Genomic DNA, 25116 nt, shown 5'->3' with positions numbered 1-25116 from the left:
TGCTCATGTGTTTGAGAAAACATTTCAGCAGTAGTTCTGCCCAGTCAAATTTTAAAGCTTATTATCAAGTATTCTGTACACAATGAAGATTTTAAAAATAGAACTGTCCCAAGGTGTGCCAAAAATCTTGAGGCAATCGAACTAATAGAAATATGTAAACATTCCTGATGTGTTTATTGCAGCAAGAAAAAATATGCCGAGGTTTTTGCTTTCAAAAAGCTTTTGTTCAAGGCTTAAAAAAGGTCGGGGCAGGGAGGGGGGAAGGGAGAGGGAAAGATTGCTTGCAGTCATGTTGTAATTCCATTTATAGGCATTGAAATGCGTTAGTATTCACTGGGTTCTACTAAATTGCTTCTGTGGAGAACTGCTGGGGAAGCGAACGCTATGTCAGCTCTGAGATACCGCAGATTTTTAAAGCTGCCTGTGCTTATTTAGATGTATAAATGGAGAGTTGGGAGCCTGAGTGTTAGCAGAGATTGACAAAAGGTTAAAAAGCCATGGCTTTGGAAAGGTTAATCCAATTAAGTTGCTGCATATTGAGTGAATCTGCTGTTTGTGAAAGCAGGACTTTATATATAGAAATGTAGAACATTCAGTGATTTTAGCACAGCGCTGGGGCTGGTCTTTGCACTGGAAGAGCCATGTACTTGTGTTGCCTGGGGAGCCTGGGAGACACTACACTTGCAATTGCTGTGTTTTAATCTCTTGCTATGTAAATTTCTGCCTGTGGTATTTTCTGCAATGCCAATCTTCTTTGGAAACCTTGGTATGGCCTGAATTGTCTGAATTCATGAGCCTTTCTCAGATCAAGGTTGCTTGAACGCTACCCCGGGTGACTGGGTGCTAAGTAGCATGAGTAAAGGCAGCAAAGTTACATTAATAACAGCCTGTGAAGCACTGTCTGAATGCCAGATGACAGCTTGAATCTCATTTCATAGACAGTCGTCTGTTTGTTTTTGTTTGTTATTCTTCAGAGGATTGGAGCAATAGTTTGGGATATTTCTTGGAGATAAGAACCAGATTGGCAGATGTAAAATAGGATTTAGGTCTCTTAGTTCAAAAAACTTGTAACAAGTTGTCTGGTCACCTCAGACGCAGGATTTCTGTCCTAAGTTAGCTAGTAAAAGCTCCATTTTTCTCCCCAGATTATCCAGTTACCTTTCCGAAGTGATTTGTTTCCAGCAGGCCAGATGGCCATGTCTCCATGATGCCTGAAAGTACGTGTTTTGCACAGCTAGACAAGCATCTGAATAACATGTTCTCTTAGCTTCCACTGGGCAACTTTACAGGCTTACCCTGTGCCTGCTTGTTTTTGCCATTTTCTGTTTCTGGTCAACAACTAGTTTATTTAGCATTACTGTTTCTTTTGCAAAAAGGTTTTGTACACACAGCCTCGCTTTCTTCTAACTCCACTGTTGTACTAGGCTGGGAAACAACAGTTTCATGGAGCAGAGCTGATGAGGACTGGCAAATTGTAGGTGAAAACTGAAGCAATGCTCAGCATCTTCTGAGTGCTGTGCTGGTTGATCGCTTCACGTCCAACAGCTGATGCTCCTGTCAGTGCCCACCAGCAGGCAGAGGAACTTGTCTACAAAAGGTGAGTACCTCTGGCGTTGATGTTGTTGCAGTAGGTGTTGGGGGAATTCCTGTGTTCTGGGGGTAAGTAAAAGGGAAAAGTGGATGCTGCTCCAGAGGACTTGGGGCAGAAGCCTTAACCACATCCCAAAACGGTGATCTTTACTTTTGCAGGCTACAACCTAGCAGAAAGAAAGAGCCCCAGAACCTACCAGCACCGAGATCACATGAAGCGCACTCTGCCTGTCACAGCCTGTGTTACCTGGAATAGAAGCCTAGATGTATTTTTAAGTGCTGTGTGGTATCTGAACCATAACTACGCCTTGTCTAAAAGAGGATCCTCTAGCACCCTCTAGTTCCAAGAGGAACAGCCCATTTATATCTTCATCTGAGATCATGTGGACATCTACCATGAGATGTTTATTCATCCAGAAAAATTTCAAGCAGTGGTTATTTCACAGATTGCCATTCTCAGAAGACAAAGTACTTTTCCAGACAACTCCCATTACTGCTTGTTTCTTCAAAGGCCTCCCTCCCACACCAGGAAGAAACTGATTTCTAAAAAGCCATAGATGTATGCTCTTTTCTTTCCATCATAAATGAACTCCAAAAAAGATGCTGCTGAACAAATGCTTTCTCCTCAGATTGTTATCAACCGTAGCCTCAAGAGGCTGAGAGAGAACATGATCTGCCATCTTAGTGTTGCAGCCACTGCTGTTTTGCCTGGGATTCTATGCCTGTGCTGTTGAGCAGTTAGCACATCCCAACTCAGCAGGTCCTTGAAATCATGAGGAGGACAGCTCAGGTAGGTTGCAGTGCCAGATACAAGTTGGCAGCCAGCAATTTAGCTTTGGAATGGACTGCTACTTCTGGTCTCCTTCACTGTTGGTGCTGCTGTCAGAACTACTGCTGGAACAAGAGCAGATTGAAGAATGGAAAGGCTTAGCACAACAGCGGATTGCTTTGTTGTGTCTGGGCAGACTGAAAGAGTGATTGTGGACCAAGAGAGTGCTAGGAGAAATGTGCTTGGCCACAGGAAGGGATTACCAGCAGAATTCATGGACAAGACCCACATCACAGCGGGAGAGAGACCTGCCTGTCACTGTGTACAAGTCACCTGTCATCTCCTCACTGTTATTTAGTCTTCCTCCAGCTTCCTTCTCAAGGAGCTAGAATACTTGTTTCTGACTGTGTTCCTTCCTTCCTTCATTTCTATAATAAAGTACCTGAAATTACAGTTTTGTCTATTTGCGTAATGTCTTTTTGTCCTGAGACTTTAACCACGTGCTGCATGCCCCTGGCATTGCATTTCTTTGCCTAAGACCTTTATGTAAACTGAGTATCAACATTCTTTAGTGCCATGAAGGACCCAGTCCCATAGTGTACTCATAGGTGTCAGTGATGTCTCACACATGTGAGGAGCACCAAATTTAGCACAAGTCACAATCAGTGTCTCCTACTTAACAACCATAACAACCTTGCCTTATGGCTGCATGGACAACTCTGAGCTTGGTTTGTGCACAAGTGAACTGAGCAATTGCCTGTCACACAAAAAGGAGATGACAACTCTGCTGCTTTTGGTCATGGGACGCAGTTTTGGGGGCGATCGTTGTTTCTTAAGTGTGCAGGGGATGTGAAGCATTGTGCCTTGACTGGGGCTGTAGGTGGCTTGAAAAGTCTACAAGGAGGTTTTTCTGCCTGTGCTGCTCCGTTGGGTTTCCCTTCATCAGTGCTGGCTGTTATAAAGGCCATTGTTGGGCCTTTACATACAGAGTGCTATGTTGATGATTCCCACGGGATGGAGAAAGCTCGGTGTATGTTACTTCTGCCTGCAGTATTTCCTTCATTTGGGTGCAGAATTGATAGCTGGAACAGGTAGAAGAAAGAATGAGACTCCTTTTGCTTAAACTTTGAGATGCCAGTCAGTATAATGGATAAAAGCCAAATGTACAGTGTGAAGCCCATCTTTTACCAAATACGACCAATCCTTTCTTTGCTTTTCTTGGCCTGAAGCCAAATGGAAGTTGGTTGTTTATTCTGATGCTGGAGAAGAAAGGAAAGGCAGAATTGCTTCTTTATGCCCTGAAGAATTTCACAATGCAGATGTGATAGGGTTATTTTCATTATGTTATACTGCTTTCCTGCCCAGTGGTCCTGCCGATCTCAGCTTTCACTCTGGTGTTCCTGTGTACTGGGTGAAAGAAATGGTTTCTTTTACCATTTCCACTTTACAACAGGACAGTTGCTTCTGCAGCGTCTTCGCTGGGGAGAAGTAGAAATGTTCTTTTCCCATAGCAGAAGCAAAACTAGAAAAGGCGTGCAGGCAGCTTGTATCCTGGCAGCCACACCACATCTTGTTTGAGCTGTGCCCTTATCTGCCTACTGTAGACCTCCAGTAATAAATGATGGTATGTAAGATAGCTGTATTTCTTGCAGTCAACATCCCAGTGAAATTCCTACAGCAGAAAGCTCTGGAAAATGCAGTTGCTGGGCACAGGGAGGCATCCCTGTCTTGGCTAAGCTGGGGTCTTCCAGTTTTCATTTTTCTGTGAGATTTAAAGTAAGAAATGTATTTTTGAGTGAAAACAGATTCTTCCCTTGTAGTCTGATTTTAGCAGTCATTTTTACTACTCTCTTCTTAATCAGAAGCTGGGAGGATCTAATAGATTGTATGTAAATTAATTTGTAGAACTACAGTGAAAAGTGTGCTGAAGAGAAAAAAGTGAGTAAGGTGCCTCCATATGTCTGAGCAGCAAAAGTTGATAGGATAATGTACAACAAAATAGCTTTGCATTAATAAAAGATAGAGCTGTGATCTCCTGCCAGCAGATTAACCACGCGTTAGAAACAAAGAAAAAGATAATTAACTGATGCTTGTTTTTTTTCTGTTTGTTTGTCTGTTACTTCCTTTCTCAAGGTGCAGATCACCCACACAGCCTATCCTACAAACTGGAGCTAGGATCAGACCAGGAAATACCTTCTGACTGGTATCCATTCGCCACTGTGCAGTTCGTCATTCACGATACCTGTGCCTCAGGGACAGAAGTGAAGTCACTGGGCGTCGAGAGCGATGTGCAGCCCCAGAAGCACGTGATTCAGAAAGCTTTTTACCATTGCCAGGTATCTTCAGTTCTGCACTTCCAATTTTTTCCCTTTTCTTCCTTTGCCCTACTCTCTTCATACAGTATTCTAACCTTTCATTTGCTTGAGATAATGGCTTCAAGCAAAGGAATCGTTAAAAAATAATTCAATGTCTGTTTTTCAACATCATCTTTGATCAGAAGTGTAAATGCAGCCTTATTTTTCCTCAGTGAGCTATTTTTGGGAGCAGTGGTTTTGAAATCTGTTGGTCTGGAAACGTCTTATTTGTGCCATTGCTGCAGATCAGGCTTTCAGTTGTTTGCTAATTCTACCTGCCTTTTGTTTTCTGACTACAGGTTGAAATTGAAAAGAAGTGGATTCGGCTTGATGGAGAAGATCCAGATAAGGCTGGCAACTGCTTGATGCAGTGAAAGAGAACAGCGGGCATCACTGTAGGGTATTTACACAGGAAATTCTATTGTTAGAAACAGCGCAGTGACCTACTTTCACATAAAAGAAGTCGCTGAATATATTTTTAAGTGCTTTTGGGTTTGATTCTGCAAATCAGCACTCATTCTATTGGCTTGTGTTCAAGTCATGTTCCTGTCATGGGAAAACTGATGGACAAGGTCTGCTTATAAAGGTTTGCAAGATATGAGCACTTATTTGACTGATCACAATATATTTTTTTCCTCTTGCATATCTATGACTTGGGAACAATCTCATATTCCACATTGCAACCTAACGGCACTACTCAAAGAGTTTGAGTCACTTGGATATATAATACTCAGCAATAAAACCTGCCAGGGCTCTTACATGCAGACCAGCATCTGTGTAGAGTCCAGCAGGACCAATTACATTTTTTTAGTGATGCTTGAAATGCTCCATCCTCCATATTTCCATTCTCCACAATTTATGTGAGCAGAACAAATTGTAATATTATTCTCTATGAGAGCTTCAACTAATGAGTTAGAACCAGGGTGATTTCACTGGTAAAATGGGAAAGGTTCTCCTGCAGTAATACTCCTCATTTTTCTGTGGCAGTGAGCGTTTCCTTCCCAGCACTTCTGTCTGTGTCAGCATTAGACTTTTTTTTCCCCTCTGCTGCAGCAAGTGAGGGGGCAGATCCTCAGCCAGCATAAATCAGCCCAGTTCCATTTCATTTGATGAAGCTCTGATAATTTACACCAGCAGAGGGCTTTGCTCACAAATTGAAAAATTGGTGACTTGCTACCAATTGCTCCTTTAGGATGCAGGGTCCAGATATTGCTTTGGAAACTGCAGGAGCTTCTGCACTGCTGCTTGAAGGAGCCTCAAGACAGAGAACATGTCTTCCCATATGTGGGAAGTGAGGTTTCATCATGCCACTGGCTGAAGGCCTTTCTGGAGGGAAACAGTGCAGGAATAGACTATTACAAGGGAAGTGAAGCTGTGTTACTTCACCAAATAGCTACCAACACTTTATTAATGTATTAATGTCCTATCATTGTAATTTAGGAAGAGTTTCTCCACTTGCTTTGTTCCCTTAATCATTTTATGCAGGCTGTAATCCCCACTCCAAGAAAAGAAATACAGCAAATTGAAGAAATATTCTTAGCATGTTTTTATTTTTTCCTAAAGTAATCCTTACTTGGAACAGACATGTTTGGAGAACAAAAATACAGTAATGCACAAAGTTTCACTTTATATTTTTCTACAGCTTGTAACTGCTTATGTGACGACTGTAAAAATACAGATAAATGTTATTCTGCCAAAGTAGAAAAATGTGGGATATGCACTGAGGAAGTTACCAGTCGGAGGAAACAGAAGTAATATGAACGTAGTTCACCACGATAAACTTTTCTCCCTGTTTGGAAGCTGAGAATGAGATGGGTAATAGATTCTGTAGTAAGTCCTGGGAGCAGGCTTTTATGGGTATTGCACTGCCAAAGCTGCAAAAAGACTATGATGCTATTTTGTCATCTTCATATTATCCCTTTTTATTGGCAGCCAGCTCTTAAATGGCTCTAGGAGAGGTGCAGCCAGGCTCCACCCGTTCCAGCAGCACAGCTGAATTGCCTTCACCTGTGCTCCCATGGCTGACTCTGATAATCACCTCAGGGTGATTATCAGAGGTTCAGGCTGTGATTCAGCAGCCTCATACATTTATCCACATGGCACAATTGTGAATTTCAGTCTAAGGCTTGCCAGACTGTGTTCGCTTTAGTAGCAATGGGATCAGGGACACAGGGAATCCATTCCACGAAGATGGAATGAAAGAAAGTTAGTGTTTCATTCATGGTTTTCACAACAAGTCTAAGGCTGAAAAATTACCCTCTTCAGTCTCAAACAGGTGTTTGTATGCCTTACTGTCAGAACACTTGAAAAATACAAGGCAGTTCAATGAAAGAAAGTTTGGGTTGACCTTATTCTCCCCATCAAATTCTAACTCCCCTCTCTATTGCAACAATCTAAAGCAGAAACACTGGCTTCCCTTTTTCTAATATTTCTTCTGTGTGCTACCATTGAATATAACCAGTTGAACAAATATTCTCAGTGTTTAACACTTAATGGCTATCATTTTCTATGAATGCTATAGTAGCTGATGGTAAGTAAACATACCGGTCTTTATTGTTTAGAAATCTGGGCAGTAAATTGTCTGACTGTATTCTGGGGTGGGAATAGTTGCTATAACATGTCGAGGTACTCAGTGTCCAGCTGGCAGAAGGACTTGGAGCTTTAATAGCCCATGAGGTATGCTGGCATGGTGCAAGGAAGCAGGGTTTGTGTGTACGTGTTGCCTGCAGCTAGCACCTGCACTCACTGAAATTCTTCCAACTGTTCTGCTCACTTCAGATGCGTACACTTCACTAAAATTTACTGCAGGGCAGTATTTAGGTGTTACCTGGGTTTCCTTCCCAAAAGAGAAGCAGAGCTTGGGATGTTTTATATTTTAAATGGAAGTCAATGAGAACAGCTATTTTTAAAGCATCTTCTTTATTTACAAAGTATTGCATTTGCTCAAACTGACAAACGTCTTTGCATTAATGTTTCTTATACTAGTTGTGTTACCGTAGATAATACTTGATATAATTTTGGATTCAAAAACACCCATTGAAGTCGATGGAAGTCTTTTAACTGACAAAATGGGATCTGCATCAAAGTCTGTGAGAATAAAGGAGTGGCAAAAAGAAAAAGAAATGAATAGTTGTAATGGGCAGGAAATGAAAACACTGTAGAATATTCTTGATACTGGTCAATAAGCAACCTGCAACGCATGCTTATTCCAACCAGAAGAGAGAACAAAAGAGATGAAAGGAGACGTAACTGAGTGTCAAAGCTGAAGCCTTGCAGTGACAGGGACTGATGCTCTGGCTGCCCCTGGGCAGCAGCTCTTAGAAATGAGGGTGGTGGTGCACTCCATTGAATGTGATGCCAAGCCACGGTCATCCTTGTGCTCCATATAAATTGCCCAAAACTCTACATCTGAAAATGTACTTTCACACGTTGCTTCTAGTTGCATTTATTTTATTTGACAGACTTCTCAGCTGCAGTACTGGTGTTCACATCTCTATTTCACATTTATTTGTCTTTTTGTTGACTAAACATGGTAACTAACTGCTGCAGTTAGTAATTCTTAGCTGTAATTTTGATAACTCTGAAGCAGAGCTGTTATTCTTAATGGAAAATATAATTTTATTTTTGTCAGTTTAACTGTAAACGGATCATGCTGATGATCTTGTAATAACATTTTGTAGATTGCGTATTGATTAAAAAAATAAAGTTGTATTTCAAACTTGCTGTTTCTTGTCCCTTCACTAACAATTTATCAAGCTTGTTTTACATTTACTGTAATTAACTGGTTGATCTTGTAGTGGCAAGTACTGCAGTTCATTAGAAAAAGGAATTGCACTGTGTGTATGAGTGGGGGATATCACTCCTAGTCTCAAATGATGCTGGTCACAGGAAGCTGAACTACATATTCCATTAATGATCATATACTGCAGGCTTTTTGCCTCATTCACATAACAATAGTAAGCCAATGAATGTTTTTTTTTTTCCTATCCATTGCTTCTCCAAACTCCCTGGGATGTTTGAATGCAACCTAGTGACAATCATTGAAGACCTTCAGAAATTTCAAAGTCTGTTCTTGAAATGAGCTGCAATTCATAATGAAGGGTGAAGTCACAGTGGGGAAATACAGGAGTAAGGCAGAGGTCTGTGGGGCAGCACTTCAAGGAAGTGCCTTGAAGTATAAAATAACCATGCCACTTATCCTGTGCTGCTGTCTCTGTAGCAGGTGAAAGCACGTAAACATTTATTTTTAGGACAGTTTCCTAGCATGCGCTATGTTCAGCTGTTTTACAGCTCTTTCATTAGTAAAATTAATTTAAAAATGACCTGTAATTTTTTAGAAGAATCACCTCTTAGACACAGCACAGTGGAGTTGGGAAGCCTTGGAGCAGGGCTAGAGCTTTCTTGGGGATACAAGATAGGAGGTTGAGTATTCAGGAAAGGCAAGGTTTATTTCATCCGTAATTAGGATTACTTATGCTGGATGAGTTTCTGGGTGTTTTAGAAGAGCAGAGCTGTATTCTGCTATTTGGTGTATTCAGTCTACCAGGAGTGCTGTTTTTATACTGGTGTTTTACAGGCCAGAGCTCTTATGCTCCCCAATATCTAGAAAATGTATCATTAAATTGAATTCAGAGAAAGCCTTTCCTACAGTTCCTCTGATAAAGTGGTTTGAACCAGGTAAAAAAACAGGAGAGTCACATGAGGAAACAGGAGTGACACATCATAAATGGGAGAGGAATGAATCACAGGTCCCAGCTTTATCTGTCTCACATCTCCAAAAGAATGAAGGAGCTCACAGTAAAACCACACTATTAATAAAACTGGTTATGATACCAGAGCACCATATCTCTAAACCAACAGCTGAAAACAAAGGCAGCGTGTTAGATAATATCTTTAAAATGAAATTAATAGTTCTGCCCATGTCAAGGCTGCTGCATAAGGACTGCCCAGATCCTGCAAGCACTTTCTTCTAAGAATGATTACTTTTACTTGGCAAGAGGAGCGAGATGGTAGCTGTAAAACAATACCTTAAGAACGAGAGAGCTGGTGATGTTCCTCAACAGCAGCAATACTGGTTTTTAACAGCAGAGGGCATTCTCTACCAAGCATCTGAGTTCACTGACAGTGTTTCAAGTGGTAATGCATTGGAAAACAGTATTTTTAAAAATGAATAATAAAGATTCATCATCCGAAATTAAATCTTCCCTAGACGTCACGTATCAAGAGGAGTATAAATAATTACAAATTAAAACCTGTCCGGTAAATGAATGTTTGAGGTGCCCTTAAGCATCACTATCCCAAATGCTGACAAAACCCTGAAAAATCAGGAGGATCTGAACAGCATACTAATCTTTTTGATAGCCCGGCTTCTAAAACACTTGAGAGCTGTTAAAGAAACTGCAGTGGGGAGGGCTGGACTGGAAGCTGAATTTAGACTGATGAAACCTGGATGCTGTTCCCAACTGCTTTATGTGAGGCTGGGCAAAATATCTGGTGCATTTCTACACTACAGAGTGGGGTTAAATGTTAAGAAAATGCATAAGCATGAAAATCGTGACAGGCTTGCATTTTATGTTGCAGGACACGGATACTATGTTAAGATCAGCAATATCAAAAGTAGCTCATTAGTATTAAGTACTGCTATTATTGGATATTTTTATAGATTTTCTTATTCAAAGAAGATTTAATTTAAGGATGTAATTAACCAGGCTTTTTTTCATTCTTGTCCAGTGGACACACTGATCACACCTGATGAGAAGGTATCTTCTCTAGTAATTTCTAACAGACATTTTTCCAGGTAGTAGCCAGACCTCAGGTGATAGCCAAGTGCCTTGATTAGCAGGCAATGCCCATTGCAACCTCTCTGTCTGTCTTGGAAAGTTGTATCCTCACCCTCTATTTTTACTTTCTCCTAAGCAATACCTGTGTGCTATGGGTAGGTGTAGAGTGCTGTTCCTGCATGAAGGGAATTCACACATTGACTTTGGTGGTGGGGCTTTGGCATTTACCAGCAATATACAGGACAGTATTTACAACAAACAGGATATGGCTACAGCGCCTTGTGCTGGTGAAATTTGTTAGACACATAAAATACAGAAACACACCGTTAACTTGAAGGGCAGGTGAAGCTTATTTGCCATGCTCTGCAAATGTCCTTGTGGTCGTATCCAAAGTAACCTGGCCTCTCTTTGAGACAGCTGAGAAGTCCTGCAGAACCAATCTCCCCATTCTGCACCTCTTTTTGAAGTCAGATATGCAAACAGTTCCAAGTTCAGGGAACTCTGCAACACCCTGGATAAATGAAAGACCATAGCAAGCGAGAAACTCATTTATAAATGTTTTTCTTTCAGTACGTTTTTCACCTTTATAAAACTGCCGTATGGTAATGCTGGCAGATAGATGGCTATGTATCAGGTTTATCTGTCTCATGAATAAGTTGCAGCCAGCTGCAGGATCACCATCTGCAATCTTCAGGGCCCAGTGAGATCCTAAAGGCTTCTTGCTATTTCTGCTAACACGACAGGGCTAATCAGACAGGAGAATAATGGCTCTCTTGGTATGCGCTGTCCCAGACAGTTTCAAATGAACACTATGCTTTAAAAATACATTCTATTATTCAAATTATTCTATAAGCAAAGCAACATGCCTTGCCTTTTTCTAGTGTTGATGCAGGGTGTACAGAACAGCTGAATACGCAATTGTCATTTGATTCAAGATCTAGACAGTATCATTAAACATTTCTGTTACAAAGCAAAATTACTTCAGTAGCAGATAGCACTTGTTCTTTGTCTCGCTTGTAAAAATGCAACTTAGAATATGATTATGGATGTTGCTTCTTTTTTTATGTTGTGGGTGTTAGTCTAGCTTTATAATTAAGGGTCTGTCAGGATTTTCGTTGAAATATTTTCATTCTTCAGATTGTGTAAGCCAGCCTTAAAATCAGTGCTTAAGGGCAAGTGTTCTCTTTACAAATCAGGCAGCACTACATACCTACCTAAATACAGATAAAGGAAGAAAAAAAAGATGTTTCTAGGTTCTTAGGATCAGAAGAATAACACCAACATAGATGTGGATGGAAGGTGTGCAAAGGAAGACCGGAAATATACACTCTGCTACATGCATGATCATAATGAACATTTTTCCAGATGTAACTGCTAAATTGGTAAATCTCTGTATTAACACACAAACAGATTGCAGCAAATGTAAGCAATAATTTGTGCAGTTGTACCAGACTGTTGCTACTTAACCAAGAGCTTCAGCTTTCTCCCTGTTTATGAGGTAAGAATGACTTCAGAGTTTATTAGAGCAAGATAATATGCTTTTGTAGCCAGCTTTCCTAGACGTGCTTTTGCACTACAGAGGCAACCATACTTCTCCAAACTAAGCCTCCTTTCCACCATAAACAAAAGCTGGATTTTCTGACTGCCTTAAGGTTCTGTTAGAGCTCTGGGCCCAAACTGGGCACCTCAGGTGCCATGTACAGCCCAGGTGTTGGTCAGTCTTTGCCCTCTAAAGCTGAAAGAAGAAACTTGGGTTTGGTAACCAGTGCTCAGCTGAAACCCAATGCGTGGCAATGTATGTGCTGCTTCAGGGATAGGGAGGAAAAGAGAAGCTCAATGGGAGCAGAGGAAAGCACGAGTTCTTTAAAACACTTTCTTCTCCAGTTGATGCTATCACTGATAACAGTTAGTAGCTTTGCCAGTGCACTTTTCATCAGTAGGCAATGGGAGCAATCTTACAATAGCACTGCTTTTTTTGCAGGCGAGGAAATGGAGACAAAGAGCAGCAGGATGACCTGCTTTAGGCCACCAAAAAGGCTCAGACAGAAGCTTTAGTTTCTTGGCTGCTTCTGCATTGGCGCCTTAGCTATTGGTCCACACTGCCACGATTACCGTGAGACTGTCAACAGGAGCCAAAAGGCCAGCGAAAATAATAACTGCGGAGCAGCACAGCTTCACAAAACAGTAATTACTCCAGCCAGCCGTAACTGAACATGCTACTCAATTCCTACTTTTGAGGAGCTAATGGCAGTGGCTGGTCACAGTCAGCCCTGGCTTTCCACCTCCCTCGTAGAAAGCAGGTCCCCACGTGCCCATCGGCTCGGCTCGGCCTCCCCCCATCCCGCCATGTCTCCCACGTTCGGGTGGGGCCGGCGGCAAGCAGGCCGCGTCGCCATGGCAACGGCGCCTTTAAAGGCGGAAGGGGCGGTTATGGGAGGCTGCCGCCATGGCGCACGGCAACCCTGTGGTGAGGGGCTGCAGCCGCTCCTTTGAGCGGGGGATGGGGAGAAGCGGCTGCTCCTGGCCCGGGGGGGCGGGTGTTCGCCAGGGAGCTAGGCAGGGCTGCTCTCCTCGTGGTCACTGCTTTATTTTTGCTGATTTGAAGGCAATGGTTGCACTTTTCAATTGCTTTGCAGAGTTGTTGCCTAGTATACAGTGTAGTAATTAGCAGTCCTTGTCCTAAAGCTGTGCTTAGTGCAAGTTCTGCCTTAACTTCATCTTTCCCCTTGTATCAGTATGCTGTTGAGGTGTAGGGATTGCTGTGATTAGTAAGCCTTACGCTGCCCAAAGCTTGTTAACTTCCATTTTGGTCTGAATGGCTGCGTCTAGAAGCTTGTTATAGCTGGTCTGCTCTCCAAGACAGCAGGGATGAAGCAATAAAACGTTGTGTTACAGCCCTACTGTAGCATAATGATAGCTCAAGAGTTAAAATTACTGTAACTTAGCAACTGCATGGCATCGTGCTGTTGTCTCAGACAACAATCTTGGGTCATGCAGGCTTACAGGAACAAATGGGCTTGCATTTTTGGTAGCCTTGCAGACACCTGGCAGAATACTTGTATTGAAGTGCTTGATTCATGTTGTTCAGTTTGTAACAGTTGTTTACGTGGCCAGGTTAGACTTTATGCAGTCACTTCAAATATTACTGTTCATCTTAATTTGAATTTTTTTTTCTTTTCTTTTGGCATAGCCTAAACTCTACAAGTCCATTATTGACGATGTGATTGAAAGTATTCAGGACCTCTTTGCAGAAGAGGGAGTAGATAAACAGGTTTTGAGAAAGCTGAAGGAGGTTTGTTGGTTTTCCATGTATTAATAAATACTGTATAGTTATCTGTTTCTCTGTCTTCTAAAGTGTGTCGATTTTTTCTCTAGCTTAGATTTATAAATATTCTGTTAATACTGTACTGGGCTTCTGGAAGTCAGAATCTAGTAGTGATTGTAGCCACGTTTATTGTATGAAACTGGTTTACAGCACTGCTAGTTGGCTGAAGGAAGGGATTACTCCACTGTGCAGCCTCACCTTGAGCACTGTGTCAGGGGAGGGCTTTGGGGTTAGGGAAAGGCTCTGCCTCCGAGGGTGGTGGGCATGGAGCAGGTGGTCCAGAGCAGTGAGCATGGCCCTGAGCTGCCAGAGTTCAAGGGGCATTTAGACAGTGCTATGAGACATAGAGTTTGGGTTGTGGGTGATGCAGAGCCTGAAATTGGACTCAGTGATCCTTTTGTGTAGCTTCTATCTTAGCATGGTCTATGATTCTCTGCTTTTGGAAAATCTAGAAATACCTGATTTATAAATAAGTGGCTTTAAAACTGATATCAGTTGACTTTAATATTCTCTTTGCAGCTCTGGGAAACCAAGGTTATGCAGTCTAAAGCAACCGAAGGCCTCTTCAAACACAGCCACCATTCTTCACGCTTAACTCTACATGTTCCACACAATTTTCATCATGTTTTGCAGGCTCCAACAGGTCAGACTCTGCAAATGCAGTTTAAGTATAGCTCAGTGTTTTAAGTATCTTTTGGAAGACCTGAAGATGCTGGAATGGTCTTTGCCATGCTTTTGTGTATATCTAGCATAACACAGGACAGTATGTCTCGCCCTGAAAGCAGAACTTGACCAGTAAGGGAGAAAAATAAACTTTGATTAAAGCTGTACAGGTATGTCTAGATGCACTTTATCTGCCATTTATTTCTAACAGGGAAACATGAAGAGAGAATTTTTGTCCTCTTACCTCTAGTCTAGAAACGTAAAGCTTCAGTTGCAAATTCACCGGATGTGTTAAGACTTTGCATCCCTTATAATGTATGGCACAATGTGTGCTGGGGGTTATGTGACATGCTTGTGCCCTGGAGCTCTTCTGTCAAGCTGGAGTTGAGTCTAGTTCTGAACATCTCAAAATTCAAGCCCTTACTCAAACAGAGTGCAAGTTTTTGGTTTGCCATTTCAGTTGGTTACATTTCGTTGTACTAAAAACAGCGTTTGCAATGCACAGAAGAATGTGACTTTTACACAGGCTCAGCCAGCAGGACTTAACTCTTCTTAATTAAGGCTTCGGTGGGCTACCTGACCAGTATGGTAATCTCATGGTAGGATGGAATTCTCAGCTGAGGCCTGTGAGAGAGGACAAAGACCTTTCCTGACAAAGAGCAAAGGTCATATGTGATTGTTTAATGAAAATGTATCATAGTGCTTGTGTCCATGGAGAACCTTTCATGGTTAGGTGGGTGCCTTTCATCTGCTTATTTTTTACAGTCTTATTTGAAAGGACTATTTTTGGAGACAGATACTTTATTTATCCCACGTTATTAAAGGGGAAATAGATTTGGGCTTTTTTTGTTATTGGAAGCTTTACATTTAATTAACTTCATTAATCCTATGTTTTGGAAAGGCACAATCAAATCTGTTGAATTCAGGGAATTTTTTTTTTGTTGTTGTCTATTTTTTAGTAGGATTTGAATTAGTGTTTTCAAACTAGTTAGGGATGCATAGATTCTTCTGTGCCTGAAGTTTGCAAAAGTTTTCCCTTTGATTTGTCTTTTAAGTCAGTATTAATGCTTTAGTATACCCATCTTACTGTTAGCACCATTGGATATTTGCTGGAGCAGAAAACAACTTATACGTTTTCTTCATGTTGCCAAGGCAGTGCATTTTATGCATGTTGATTGTATTAATAAATAGAAATGGCACACTTAGCTTCTACACTGCAACTTCTTAAGTTCATTGAACAGAAATATCTTTCCAACAAAATCTCCAGGATAAACTTTTAATAAACTGCAGGTTTCCCATATCAAGGTATAACCTGATGTTCTGAGTACAGCATAAGCTTGAAGCAATGTAAAAGGAAGTATATCCAGCAGCTTCATCTAGATGTGCTTATTTGTTGATCTAACTGTATGAACTGAAGTTAGATTGCTTTAGTTTTAGGACTTCATGATATAAGTAACTGAATGTTCAACTGTTTCTGAGACATTCTGTTTTGTTTTTTTTTTTTTTCTTTTTCCCCTTTTAATAGCTTCTTTAGTTATCCCAACTGGAGGAGGCTTTCAGCATTTCATAGCAGCTGACCTGGTATGTAGCTGTAGTGACTTTTCTGTTTTGATTATTCTGAATTCTAAATATTTAAGTTTGTCAGTTGTTAACAGGCTGGTGGGGAGGCAAATTTGAAGCATTTCCCCTGCATAGATGCTTTAGGGCAATTATTTAGGAGCAGAAAAGTTAGCATTTCTAATAACTGTTTTATCTGTGCAATGTGGACTGATAGGCAAGGGAACAGGAATCTTATTGGCAGAGAATCCACAGCTGAAGAAACTCAGTGTGTCATGTCTAGCCCTCTTATTTTTGAGGAAAACCATGCAAAAGCTAAGAGTTCCTGGAGGGAGGGCTCAGTTCTGTCTAAGCAGGGGAAAAAAGGATGGAGATGTAGCACTTGGTTCTGCAAGTAGTGGAGCCAGAAATGAGCTGGAAAACGTGCTGCACAGATTTAGCCCATGGATTGGTAGTACTGAAAATGTACGTGTGTGCAACAGTTTTCTTATTATTGAGTGTTTAAAGTCAAGTTGGAAGCTGCATTATCTGTGAGGTGCAGAAATGGGACGAAAGTGATGTTTTTGGAGTGATAGGCTCTGACCTCTTGGCACAGCAGAACTTGTTAGGGCAGGGGAGGATGCCATATCATCATTCAGAGCATGATGAGTGTATTGAGTGCCTCCTCCTGAGCCTTCAGCTAATGTGTTTGCCAACCTGCCAAACAATATTGGGAAGATGTTTGTGTAACATGTGAATTCCCCCATTTAAAATGTGCATTTCCCAAGAACAGCTAGTTTGAAAGGGAACTTTATATCCAACTCTTTGCTTTCCAGGAGAAAAGAGAATGATATCAAGTGTTCTCATAGGCGTAGGTGAGGAGTCTGTACAGCATGCATAAGCTTATGTAAAAGAGGCTGAGTGGAAAGGTGTTGTTGTGGATGATGTGCTCACTGAGGGTCTGCAGGTGGCTTGTTAATTTTCAGTATATGATAACTGGAAGAACTTGGGGCAAGCCATTATCTTTGCAGTCAATACTATCTGCCTATATATCAAAAATCTGAAGCAACTCTTCAGTAAAGGTGATTACAAAAAGGCTGTCATTTTTTTTTTTTTTTTCTTTGAGCACGTTAATTGTGACATTTAGGGCCCTATAAGAGAATAAGGTATGAGCTGTTACTTAATAAACTTCTTGCATTTCTTAGGGTGCTTCACAAAGGGGTGCAACTCTTACTCTCCCTTCCAGTGTTGCTTATCCCATACATGTACCAGCTGGACTGACTCTGCAGACAGCATCTGGTAAGATTAAAGAGGAGATGTAACACATCAGAGTGCATTGACTGTATGTGGATATAGATGGTTCTGAGTGCAGTAGATAAAATAAATGTGAAGTTAAAGTATAGGTGGGTAGAGCCAGTTATCCTCCTCTTCCTTTGTAGCTTGTAATTGCTGCATGGAGGAAGTAATTATGTTGATTAGTTGGTGTGTCAGTTGTGTATACTTGTAACATCAGTTAAGATGAGCTGCCAGGTGATGCCATTTTTTTGTTTGCTTGTTTTACAGCTGTGGGCAAACACATGCCTTTGTCAGTCTGGCTCTGTGTTCTGCATGAGGGGCATCCTTTCTGTTTTAAACTAGTAATCGTGTTTTGGTGTTTCAGAATTGAATTCATTTCTTATTCAAATGAAATCTTAGTACCCATCACCCCCTTTTTTTTTTTTTTTTTTTTTTTTTTAAATCACTCTCCTTTACTGATGAAGTCATCTGTAGTGCTGTACAAAATCTACTTGTACTGCTTAAGTTGTGATGAGTGGGAAGATAACTTCATGGGTTGACTTTTTCCTTGAACAGCCATTCCTCGAGCAATAATGCCACTAGATGTCTATTTCAAGTATAAGTTAAATTGAGAACTTGGTTCTGGCATCTTAATTCTAACACTGATAATAACAAGGCATTCAGCATTTCGAGTGGTTTTCATACAAGGGGAGGACAGATATACTAGAAGCTTTCTATGTACAATTTTTTTTTTGTGGGGATACTGAAAGGGCTTTAAAAGAATGAACTATCCCTGTACATAGGGATCAGTTTACTGTGCCATTAAAACTACTGAGTTTGCTTCTATAGGGTACTGTGGAGGCACAAACCATAAATACCATAAATGGGTATTAAGCATGGTAATCTAGATGGAAGCTTTGATTGAAAAAGCCTCTAAGCTCTTAATTGGGGATCAAACTGTGCTTGGGGGAGTACTGCTTTGTATACCTCCTGTTGCTTTCTTTTTTCTTTATTTATTTTTTTGCCTGGTGTCTTAGTTTCAGCTGGGACAGAGTTCTTTTTCTTCATAGAATCTGGTATGATGCTACGTTTTTGTTTTAGGAGAAAATCAATGTTAACAACACACTGATGTTTCTGGTTGGTGCTGAGCAGTGCTGCCCAGAGCAAGGATGTTTCAGTTTTCTCAGCTTCTCCTATTGCCCTGCCAGGAAAGTGGCTAGGGGGACAAACTGTATGGAGGGGACAGAACCAGGGCAGCTGACCTAAACTGGTCAAAGAGATGTTCTGTGCTACACAGCATCATGCAGAAAGAACATTTGGGGAGGGGAAAAAAAAAGGGAAAGTTCATCAGGTGGGCTGCTGCTTGGGCAGTGGCTGCATCTTAATTAGCAGGTGATGAGTGATTGTTTGTGCACCACCTATTTTATAAATATCATTGTCATAACTATGATCCTTTTCCCCTCTTCCTTTTATCATCTTATTAAATAGTTTTTATCTCAACCCACATGTTCTACTTTTTTTTTTTTTTTTTTTTGCTTCCTAATTTTTCCTCCATTCCACCAGGAAGGTGGAGATTGAATGAATGATTGTTATGCTTAGCTACTGCTGGGTTAAACCAAAACACCTGGGTGTTGGCTGTTATCTCTGTAGTTCAACCTTATGAAGCAGTTCTTCACCCTTCTCTTTGTAGGGCAGCTTTATCAAGTAAATATGCCTGTTATGGTTGCACATGGCCAAGGAGATGCAAGTATTCTGCAGCATCCTCTTCAGCAGATGTTTCAGCCTGTTGGCCAACCTTCAGTTCTGAAAACAAACGTTGCTAGTGTTGCTCCGGTGAGATCTTCTGTCCAGGCAACTGCTGAGACATTGCAAACCCAGAAGACTGAAGTCCAACAAACTGTGGTGTTTCAACCGAGTGCCTTGCAGAATAAACACCCAGAGAACTCCACCAACACTGTGCTGTTTCGGCAGCCTGCAGTGAGTCGGCAGGAGATTGCAACTAATGCAGTGTTAAATCAGTGTGCAGAGTTAACAGAAAAATCCCAGTGCAGCCGTCTTCATACAGCTGTGTTTACTTCAGGATCCTCTGAAGTGTTTTCTCCTGCTGAATCCTTGGCAAACCACCCAGGCAGTGTGCTGCTGCCAGATGTGGAGGGGCAGTTAGACGTGAAGCCTCAGGAATCAGTGCAACAGCAGGTGTCTGATGTCATTGAGCTGATTATCAAGGGCAAAAGTTTAGATGATAATGCTGCTCTGAAAGACCAGGATAGCGAGGCTCCCACAGACAAGGTAGGAGCCTTTATTTCTAAGCTGGTGAAAATGCATCTGTTGTAAATGGCTGTGTGAGGAACAAGCTTTGAACGAGGTGTGATCAGATGCATCTGTAAGCAGCTGAACAATAACAAAAAGTGTAATTTTTAAGTTTGCTATTGAGCCTGTTTTGAACAGAGTAGCTGACTGCTTATTTTTACATTTAGAACTTTGGTTACCACTGCTGAAAAAAATTGGATTGAATAGAATATTAGTTTGAAAGACTGAAGTGTGTTAGTTGTAGTGCATTCATAGATTTATAGACTATTTTTGAGATTTTTCTGGCCTCAGAACAGATGTGAATGATGATTTTAGAACTACAGTGTCTTTGTGATGCTGAATCTGCTTGTGGAGAGTGGCCAGTTGTGGTCAAATTGCGTTTGGAATGTCAACAGAGTTTAATTTTAACTCATAATGTATGAAGGGCAATTAACTTACTTTGAGAGTCCATGCTGAGTATAAGAAGTCAGATTTCTTAAGTGAGAATCTGCAGGAAGGAAATGTATTTTCATGGGGGGAAAAATCCTGACAAGCTAGAATCCAGCTAGAGCTGTGTTGGAAAACTTAAATGATTTTATTTCACAAGCCTCTGTCCTGACTTCATTACTCCTTGTTCCAGCAATCATTTGCAAATATTGCAAGTTCAGGCTGGCGTGCTGACTTTGAGTTGTACTGTTTATATGAGATTGAGGCAAATTTATTAAATACAAATTGAATGGCAGTAACAAAAAAATGTCAGTAAACAGAAAGCATCTTACTTTGCTCATCTACACTTGGGCAAGTTGGTGAAGACTGGAGGAAGAACTGAAGGTCAACATGTAGTCTTTCTTTCTTGATTTAGAAACTGTATGTGGACGTCAACTTAGTGCTACAATAAAAATTGAATGTGAAACCAAAGATCACTGAAACTTTAAAACCTTTTTACACTCCTGTGAGTTCCCTGTTCAGAAATTCTAATGCTTTTATGTGCAGTAACTTGGAGAACTGAAGTATTTACTCTCTCATCTTTTTATATCTTATTTAAAAATGCATTTTGAAATGAGGGAAAGGGATGAATACATCTTGGCTTTTTTTTTTTTTTTTTAAATAAGAAATACTCTAAGTTATTGGAATTTTCTTTGCAATAGAAATTCTAGAGGCTAGCATGAATATCTTTTTTTTTTTTTTTCTGAAGAAGTTGTTTAAGTTGACTACAGTAGCGTTAAAGAAAAGTCTAAGAAAATGTATTTCTATGTTACTAAGGGAATATTTGACACTGATTCCATTTGAGGTAGATGTAAGAACAAGGTTTTTCAAACATACTTGGGGTTTACAAGTAGGCTGGGACTCGAAGCTCCCACTTAAAGCAACAAGATTTAGGGCACTTATTAAACAAAAATCTTAGGCTTTATATTGAACAATGAAAGCTGTGGTGCTAATTCACAGTCTCTGGTCTTTTTTTTATTCTTTTCAGATGGAACCTACTGAGCAGGTGGAATCTGATTTACAGTCAGAGAGGGGTATCTGCAGTGACACTGAAGGCATAATTCAGCTAGATGGAACTTGTGATGGTTCTCCCAAGAAAGAAGTACTACATACAAAAGATACAGAAGAGAATGAGTTCATTGGCATTATTGAATCAGAGGATCTGAAGATTCTGGAGGGTGAAGAAGATGAAGAAGCTGACAGTATTTCAAACTCTGAGTCTAGTAGCAGCTGTGACAATGAAGAGCCCCAAACAGACATTGTTGAGGAGGTAATTTACTTTCAAGCCCTCTGAAGGATGTTACAATAAAGTAGGTCCAGTAACTCAGTGTTTGAGGTGGATACAACAGCTCCTGTGGAGTATAGTGCAGAGAGTGCATAGTTAGGGGCTTCTTCTCAAGAGGAGGGAGGTGCTGCTGAGGAATTACTAGAGAGCTTGTTAGGAGGGTAGCGAACAAATGAAAGGTGTTGAGAAGTCATATGTTTACTGGATCAGTTAAAATACTTGATTAGCAGAATTAAAACTCTCTGGTGAAAGCCTGCCCTCACTGGAATTGACTTCTTTCAGTTTTAAGTAAGATTAGGAAAGTAATATAGTTTTATTTTTCCTTCTGGAGAGCTGCAGGGAATTGGATAGAGGACAGTGATACAAGTGTATGTGTTTCCCAGGAGAAGATGCTGTTGTGTGTATGTGTTCTTGAGATTCACAAGAGCATTAACTTGCAGAATCTGAACTAAAATATATCATAGAATCTTGGAATCCTTTGTGTTGGAAGGGATGTCTGAGGACCATCTAGTCCAACTCTCCTGCAACGAATAGGTACACCACAGTTAGGTCAGTTGCCCAGGGCCTGATCCAGCCTCACCTTGAATGTCTCCAGGAATGGGGCATCAACCACAACGCTGGGCAGTATGCATCATTTGATGAGTATACCAGTTACCAGGTGCAGCTTTGGCTGTAGTAGCTCTGCTTTGTTTTACTTTGTTTTGCCATGTGTTGTTTTTTGTTGTTGTTCTTCAGGGGAAGGATGCTTTAGTTTTTGAGAACATAGATGTGAAGATGCTTATAAGTGAGCTTTGTACAGCATCATTTTTCATAGCTTCTAAGTCTTTCTTTGAGTGTTAAACTTCATTGTTCTTGTTGTGTATAATGTCAAGTATATTCAATGCTAACTTGCAAAAATGGATAAAATACTACTTAAATGCAGTCTTATTCTCTAGGACCCATTAAATTCTGCTGATGATGTCAGTGACCTGGACATTGCCGACTTGTTTGACACCAACAATGTGATAGTTTGTCAGTATGAGAAGGTACGATATGTAGTTCTATCTTTGTCCCTGACCTGCTTTAAATATCTTCATATCTGGCCTGCTTTTGGTGCCTTTTAAAGAAAAACTGATGTAATAGATGGATTAGCTGACAGTAGTCTGAAGATTTGTGTGCTGTTTTTTGAAATAAGAATGATCAAATTGTTCATAAGGGCCTACTAGGGGAAAGAGAAGAAGGTTGAATGTTTCAAAATTAAGTCTTGTAAACCTGCTAAAGCTTATGTGTTTCCTTAACTTCTAAGTAACACAAACAGTTCCATGGATGCATGGCTGCACTTTAGCCATGGATTAAGATTTTGAAATGGATAACAGAAAACAAGAGTGTGTACTGTTCCTAGTTCTCACTTTGAAGTGCTTCTTGAAAGATTTTAGTACAAGAATTTGTTGTCTGAAAAACAAAACAGTTGCTAAGGGCCATTTTGCCCTGTTTTATTTTTAATATTGAAGATTTAGCCTCATTTTGAATTCTCAGAGATCAAATGAAGTACTTGGTTTGTTTTGGACATTTACATGTCTATAGCTTAAAGGCTGACAAAGCAAAGTATGTATCTTATTTTGAAAGCAAATATGGAATAAGATTCCAATAGCTTGCAAAGGTTGACTTGGCTTTTATGCTTTCATAAGAGACTTGTGGTAATTCTTGTATGTTCAGCTAGCTCTGCCTTAAAGGGGTCTGTGTTCTAGGAAACAGTGGGCTGCTAAGAAAACTGTCTTTACTAAAGTGTAACAGATTGAGCTTCTGAAGATAGTTATTTGGGAAGATGTAGCTGCAGGGATGTGTGTGGAGAAGCCATCAGAAATCAAGCCTGTGTTGTTGCAGACGTACCAGTACACAAAGGTTTGAAGCATAGTAACTTAATTTGGTACCACGAGTGCTATAGGTAGTGGATTTCACATCTGTAGCAAGTTTTGTCTGTCATGAGTTGAAAAATCAGTTCGGTGTTTTTCCTTAAACTGGTATGAAGTTCAACACTAGATAAATCTATAGGGAATTTAATGTCAGATGTCACTGGAAATTGGCAGTTAGGGAAGTTGAGGGAGGTGTTGGTAACTTCCCCTTTTCCAACATAGATTTAATAAAACATATCCACGTAATAGAAAGTAGATGGAAACAGTTACCTATGAAATTATCTTGTTACCTGTAAAAGAATGCCAAAAGCAAAATGGCTGTCCTTTCTCCTCTTGCTCTCCCATGTCCTGAATTTGAAGATAAGCTGTTGCTTACAACACAGGAAACTTAGAGATGTGTAAAATTCCTTCTTTGCTATCAAACATATCCTTTCTGTAGTATGGATCTTCATGCAGGCCTTTAATAAGAAATAACATGCAAAGTCTATCTTGCTGTTTTGTATGGCAGTTTTTGCTTTTTGAGCAACGTCCTTCTGTTGTTAGCATTACCTTACCATCCTTTGTGCATGCAGTATTGCTTTGTCATGCATGTGGGAAAAGGAAATGACTGCATTGTAGTGAAGCTGCCTTTATTGAGTATTTGTGACATTTTCAAAGAGAATCTTGCATGTTTGGAGCTGCCATTTTAAGATAAATCCAAATTTTGCATACCAATTTATGCTTTAAAAAACCCTTTTCTTAATGGATGATCTAATTTTTTTTTTGTGTTATCAGATACATAGAAGTAAAAACAAATGGAAGTTCTTCTTAAAAGATGGAGTGATGTCCTTTGATGGTAGAGACTATGTTTTTGCAAAAGCTGTTGGAGATGCAGAGTGGTGAAACCTGACTGTCGTACGTATGTTAAGACTGGCATTGTTCCTTCACAAACCATCTGTGAAACAACTAAACTTTCTATATTTTGCCATAAAGACCCATACAATTAGCTAAAATATGTAAAATCTTTGTTGTTAAAACATGCAAATTAAAATAGTACTGTTAACTACAATCTTTTCTCTTCTGATTATTTCATTACTTTTCCAGCCAAAAAGCATTGTTGAATTGAATAGCTTTAAAGACTAGAATGTTGTGTTTGTTAGTAATTCAAGAAAGCCATAGAATACTAAGTGACTGTATGTAAGTAAATTGTGGTTTAATTTTCTTATTTTTTCTTAAATAAGAGCTGGAGTATAACCTGAAATGTAAAACTACACAGTTGTGAGAGATACTTGTGTTCAGAGATTTAACATCTGTGCAAGTATGAAACTTGTGGCTGTTTCAGCTGAGTATTTTTTTCCTCTTTCTTTCTTCTCCCTTGCTTTTTTTTTTTTCTTGTTGCTGTTAATTTGTGGTGGCCTTTTTTGGCTTCAGCATACAGGCAGGTATTTTATATGCAAGTTGGGAAACATGGGTGGAAGACCCTTGAGCTCAATATATGAAAACTATTATTGCTTGTTCTATACCTTCTCTGTCTGCTGGGATGCAATGAACAGTGTGGGTTTTTTTTTTTTTTTTAACATTTGGATGTGATTTATTTTCACTGTCGACGTGAAGTCATTTAACTTTGGTTCTGCATGTATCAGCTACATTCTGTGACTTACAGACCAGTAGGCTGTGAATGATGCAAATTGTGCATAATAAAAAAAGTCATCTCGTATAGTCTTCTAGCAGTGAGGGTTTTTTTTTCTGTCTTTAGAGAAATGTGTAGAAGTCATGCATGTGACAATAGCTCACCCTGCCATGGGCATTGCATTCCCAGCAGTACTAAACATTAGCTTCCTGTTTATTCCTCTAAAAATATAAAGCTCTGTGCCCTTAGGTCCAGGCCCTATG

General features: G+C 40.2%; 2 protein-coding genes across 7 annotated transcripts in view; both read left to right on the top strand.

The window, feature by feature from the left end:
• STON1 (stonin 1) overlaps positions 1 to 8431 on the top strand; it is a 34896-nt gene extending 26465 nt beyond the window's left edge. For 4 of the 6 annotated variants that reach the window (XM_052698299.1, XM_052698275.1, XM_052698289.1 and 1 more), the window contains exons 3-4: positions 4493 to 4695; positions 5013 to 8431. In XM_052698299.1, the coding sequence (XP_052554259.1) occupies positions 4493 to 4695; positions 5013 to 5087 (278 nt within the window). In that variant the 3' untranslated portion in view covers positions 5088 to 8431. Of the gene's footprint in view, positions 1 to 1424; positions 2813 to 4492; positions 4696 to 5012 lie in introns of those variants that run through there. The other 2 variants (XR_008210165.1, XM_052698306.1) reach the window with 2 other exon arrangements.
• A 4400-nt stretch (positions 8432 to 12831) lies between these two features.
• GTF2A1L (general transcription factor IIA subunit 1 like) lies at positions 12832 to 24451 on the top strand. Its single transcript, XM_052698408.1, has 9 exons — positions 12832 to 12960; positions 13684 to 13785; positions 14338 to 14461; positions 16007 to 16062; positions 17223 to 17316; positions 18983 to 19581; positions 21056 to 21337; positions 22288 to 22377; positions 24019 to 24451. The coding sequence occupies exons 1-9, from the start codon at positions 12940 to 12942 to the stop codon at positions 24124 to 24126; spliced, it is 1476 nt and encodes a 491-aa protein (XP_052554368.1). The 5' UTR covers positions 12832 to 12939; the 3' UTR covers positions 24127 to 24451.
• The last annotated feature ends 665 nt before the right edge of the window (positions 24452 to 25116 follow it).

This window comes from Tympanuchus pallidicinctus, unplaced genomic scaffold (assembly GCF_026119805.1).
Source record: "Tympanuchus pallidicinctus isolate F22 unplaced genomic scaffold, pur_lepc_1.0 scaffold1, whole genome shotgun sequence".
NCBI lineage: Eukaryota > Metazoa > Chordata > Aves > Galliformes > Phasianidae > Tympanuchus > Tympanuchus pallidicinctus.
The sequence above is the reverse complement of the archived record's forward strand: the minus strand, read 5'-3'. Positions and strand labels throughout refer to the sequence as shown.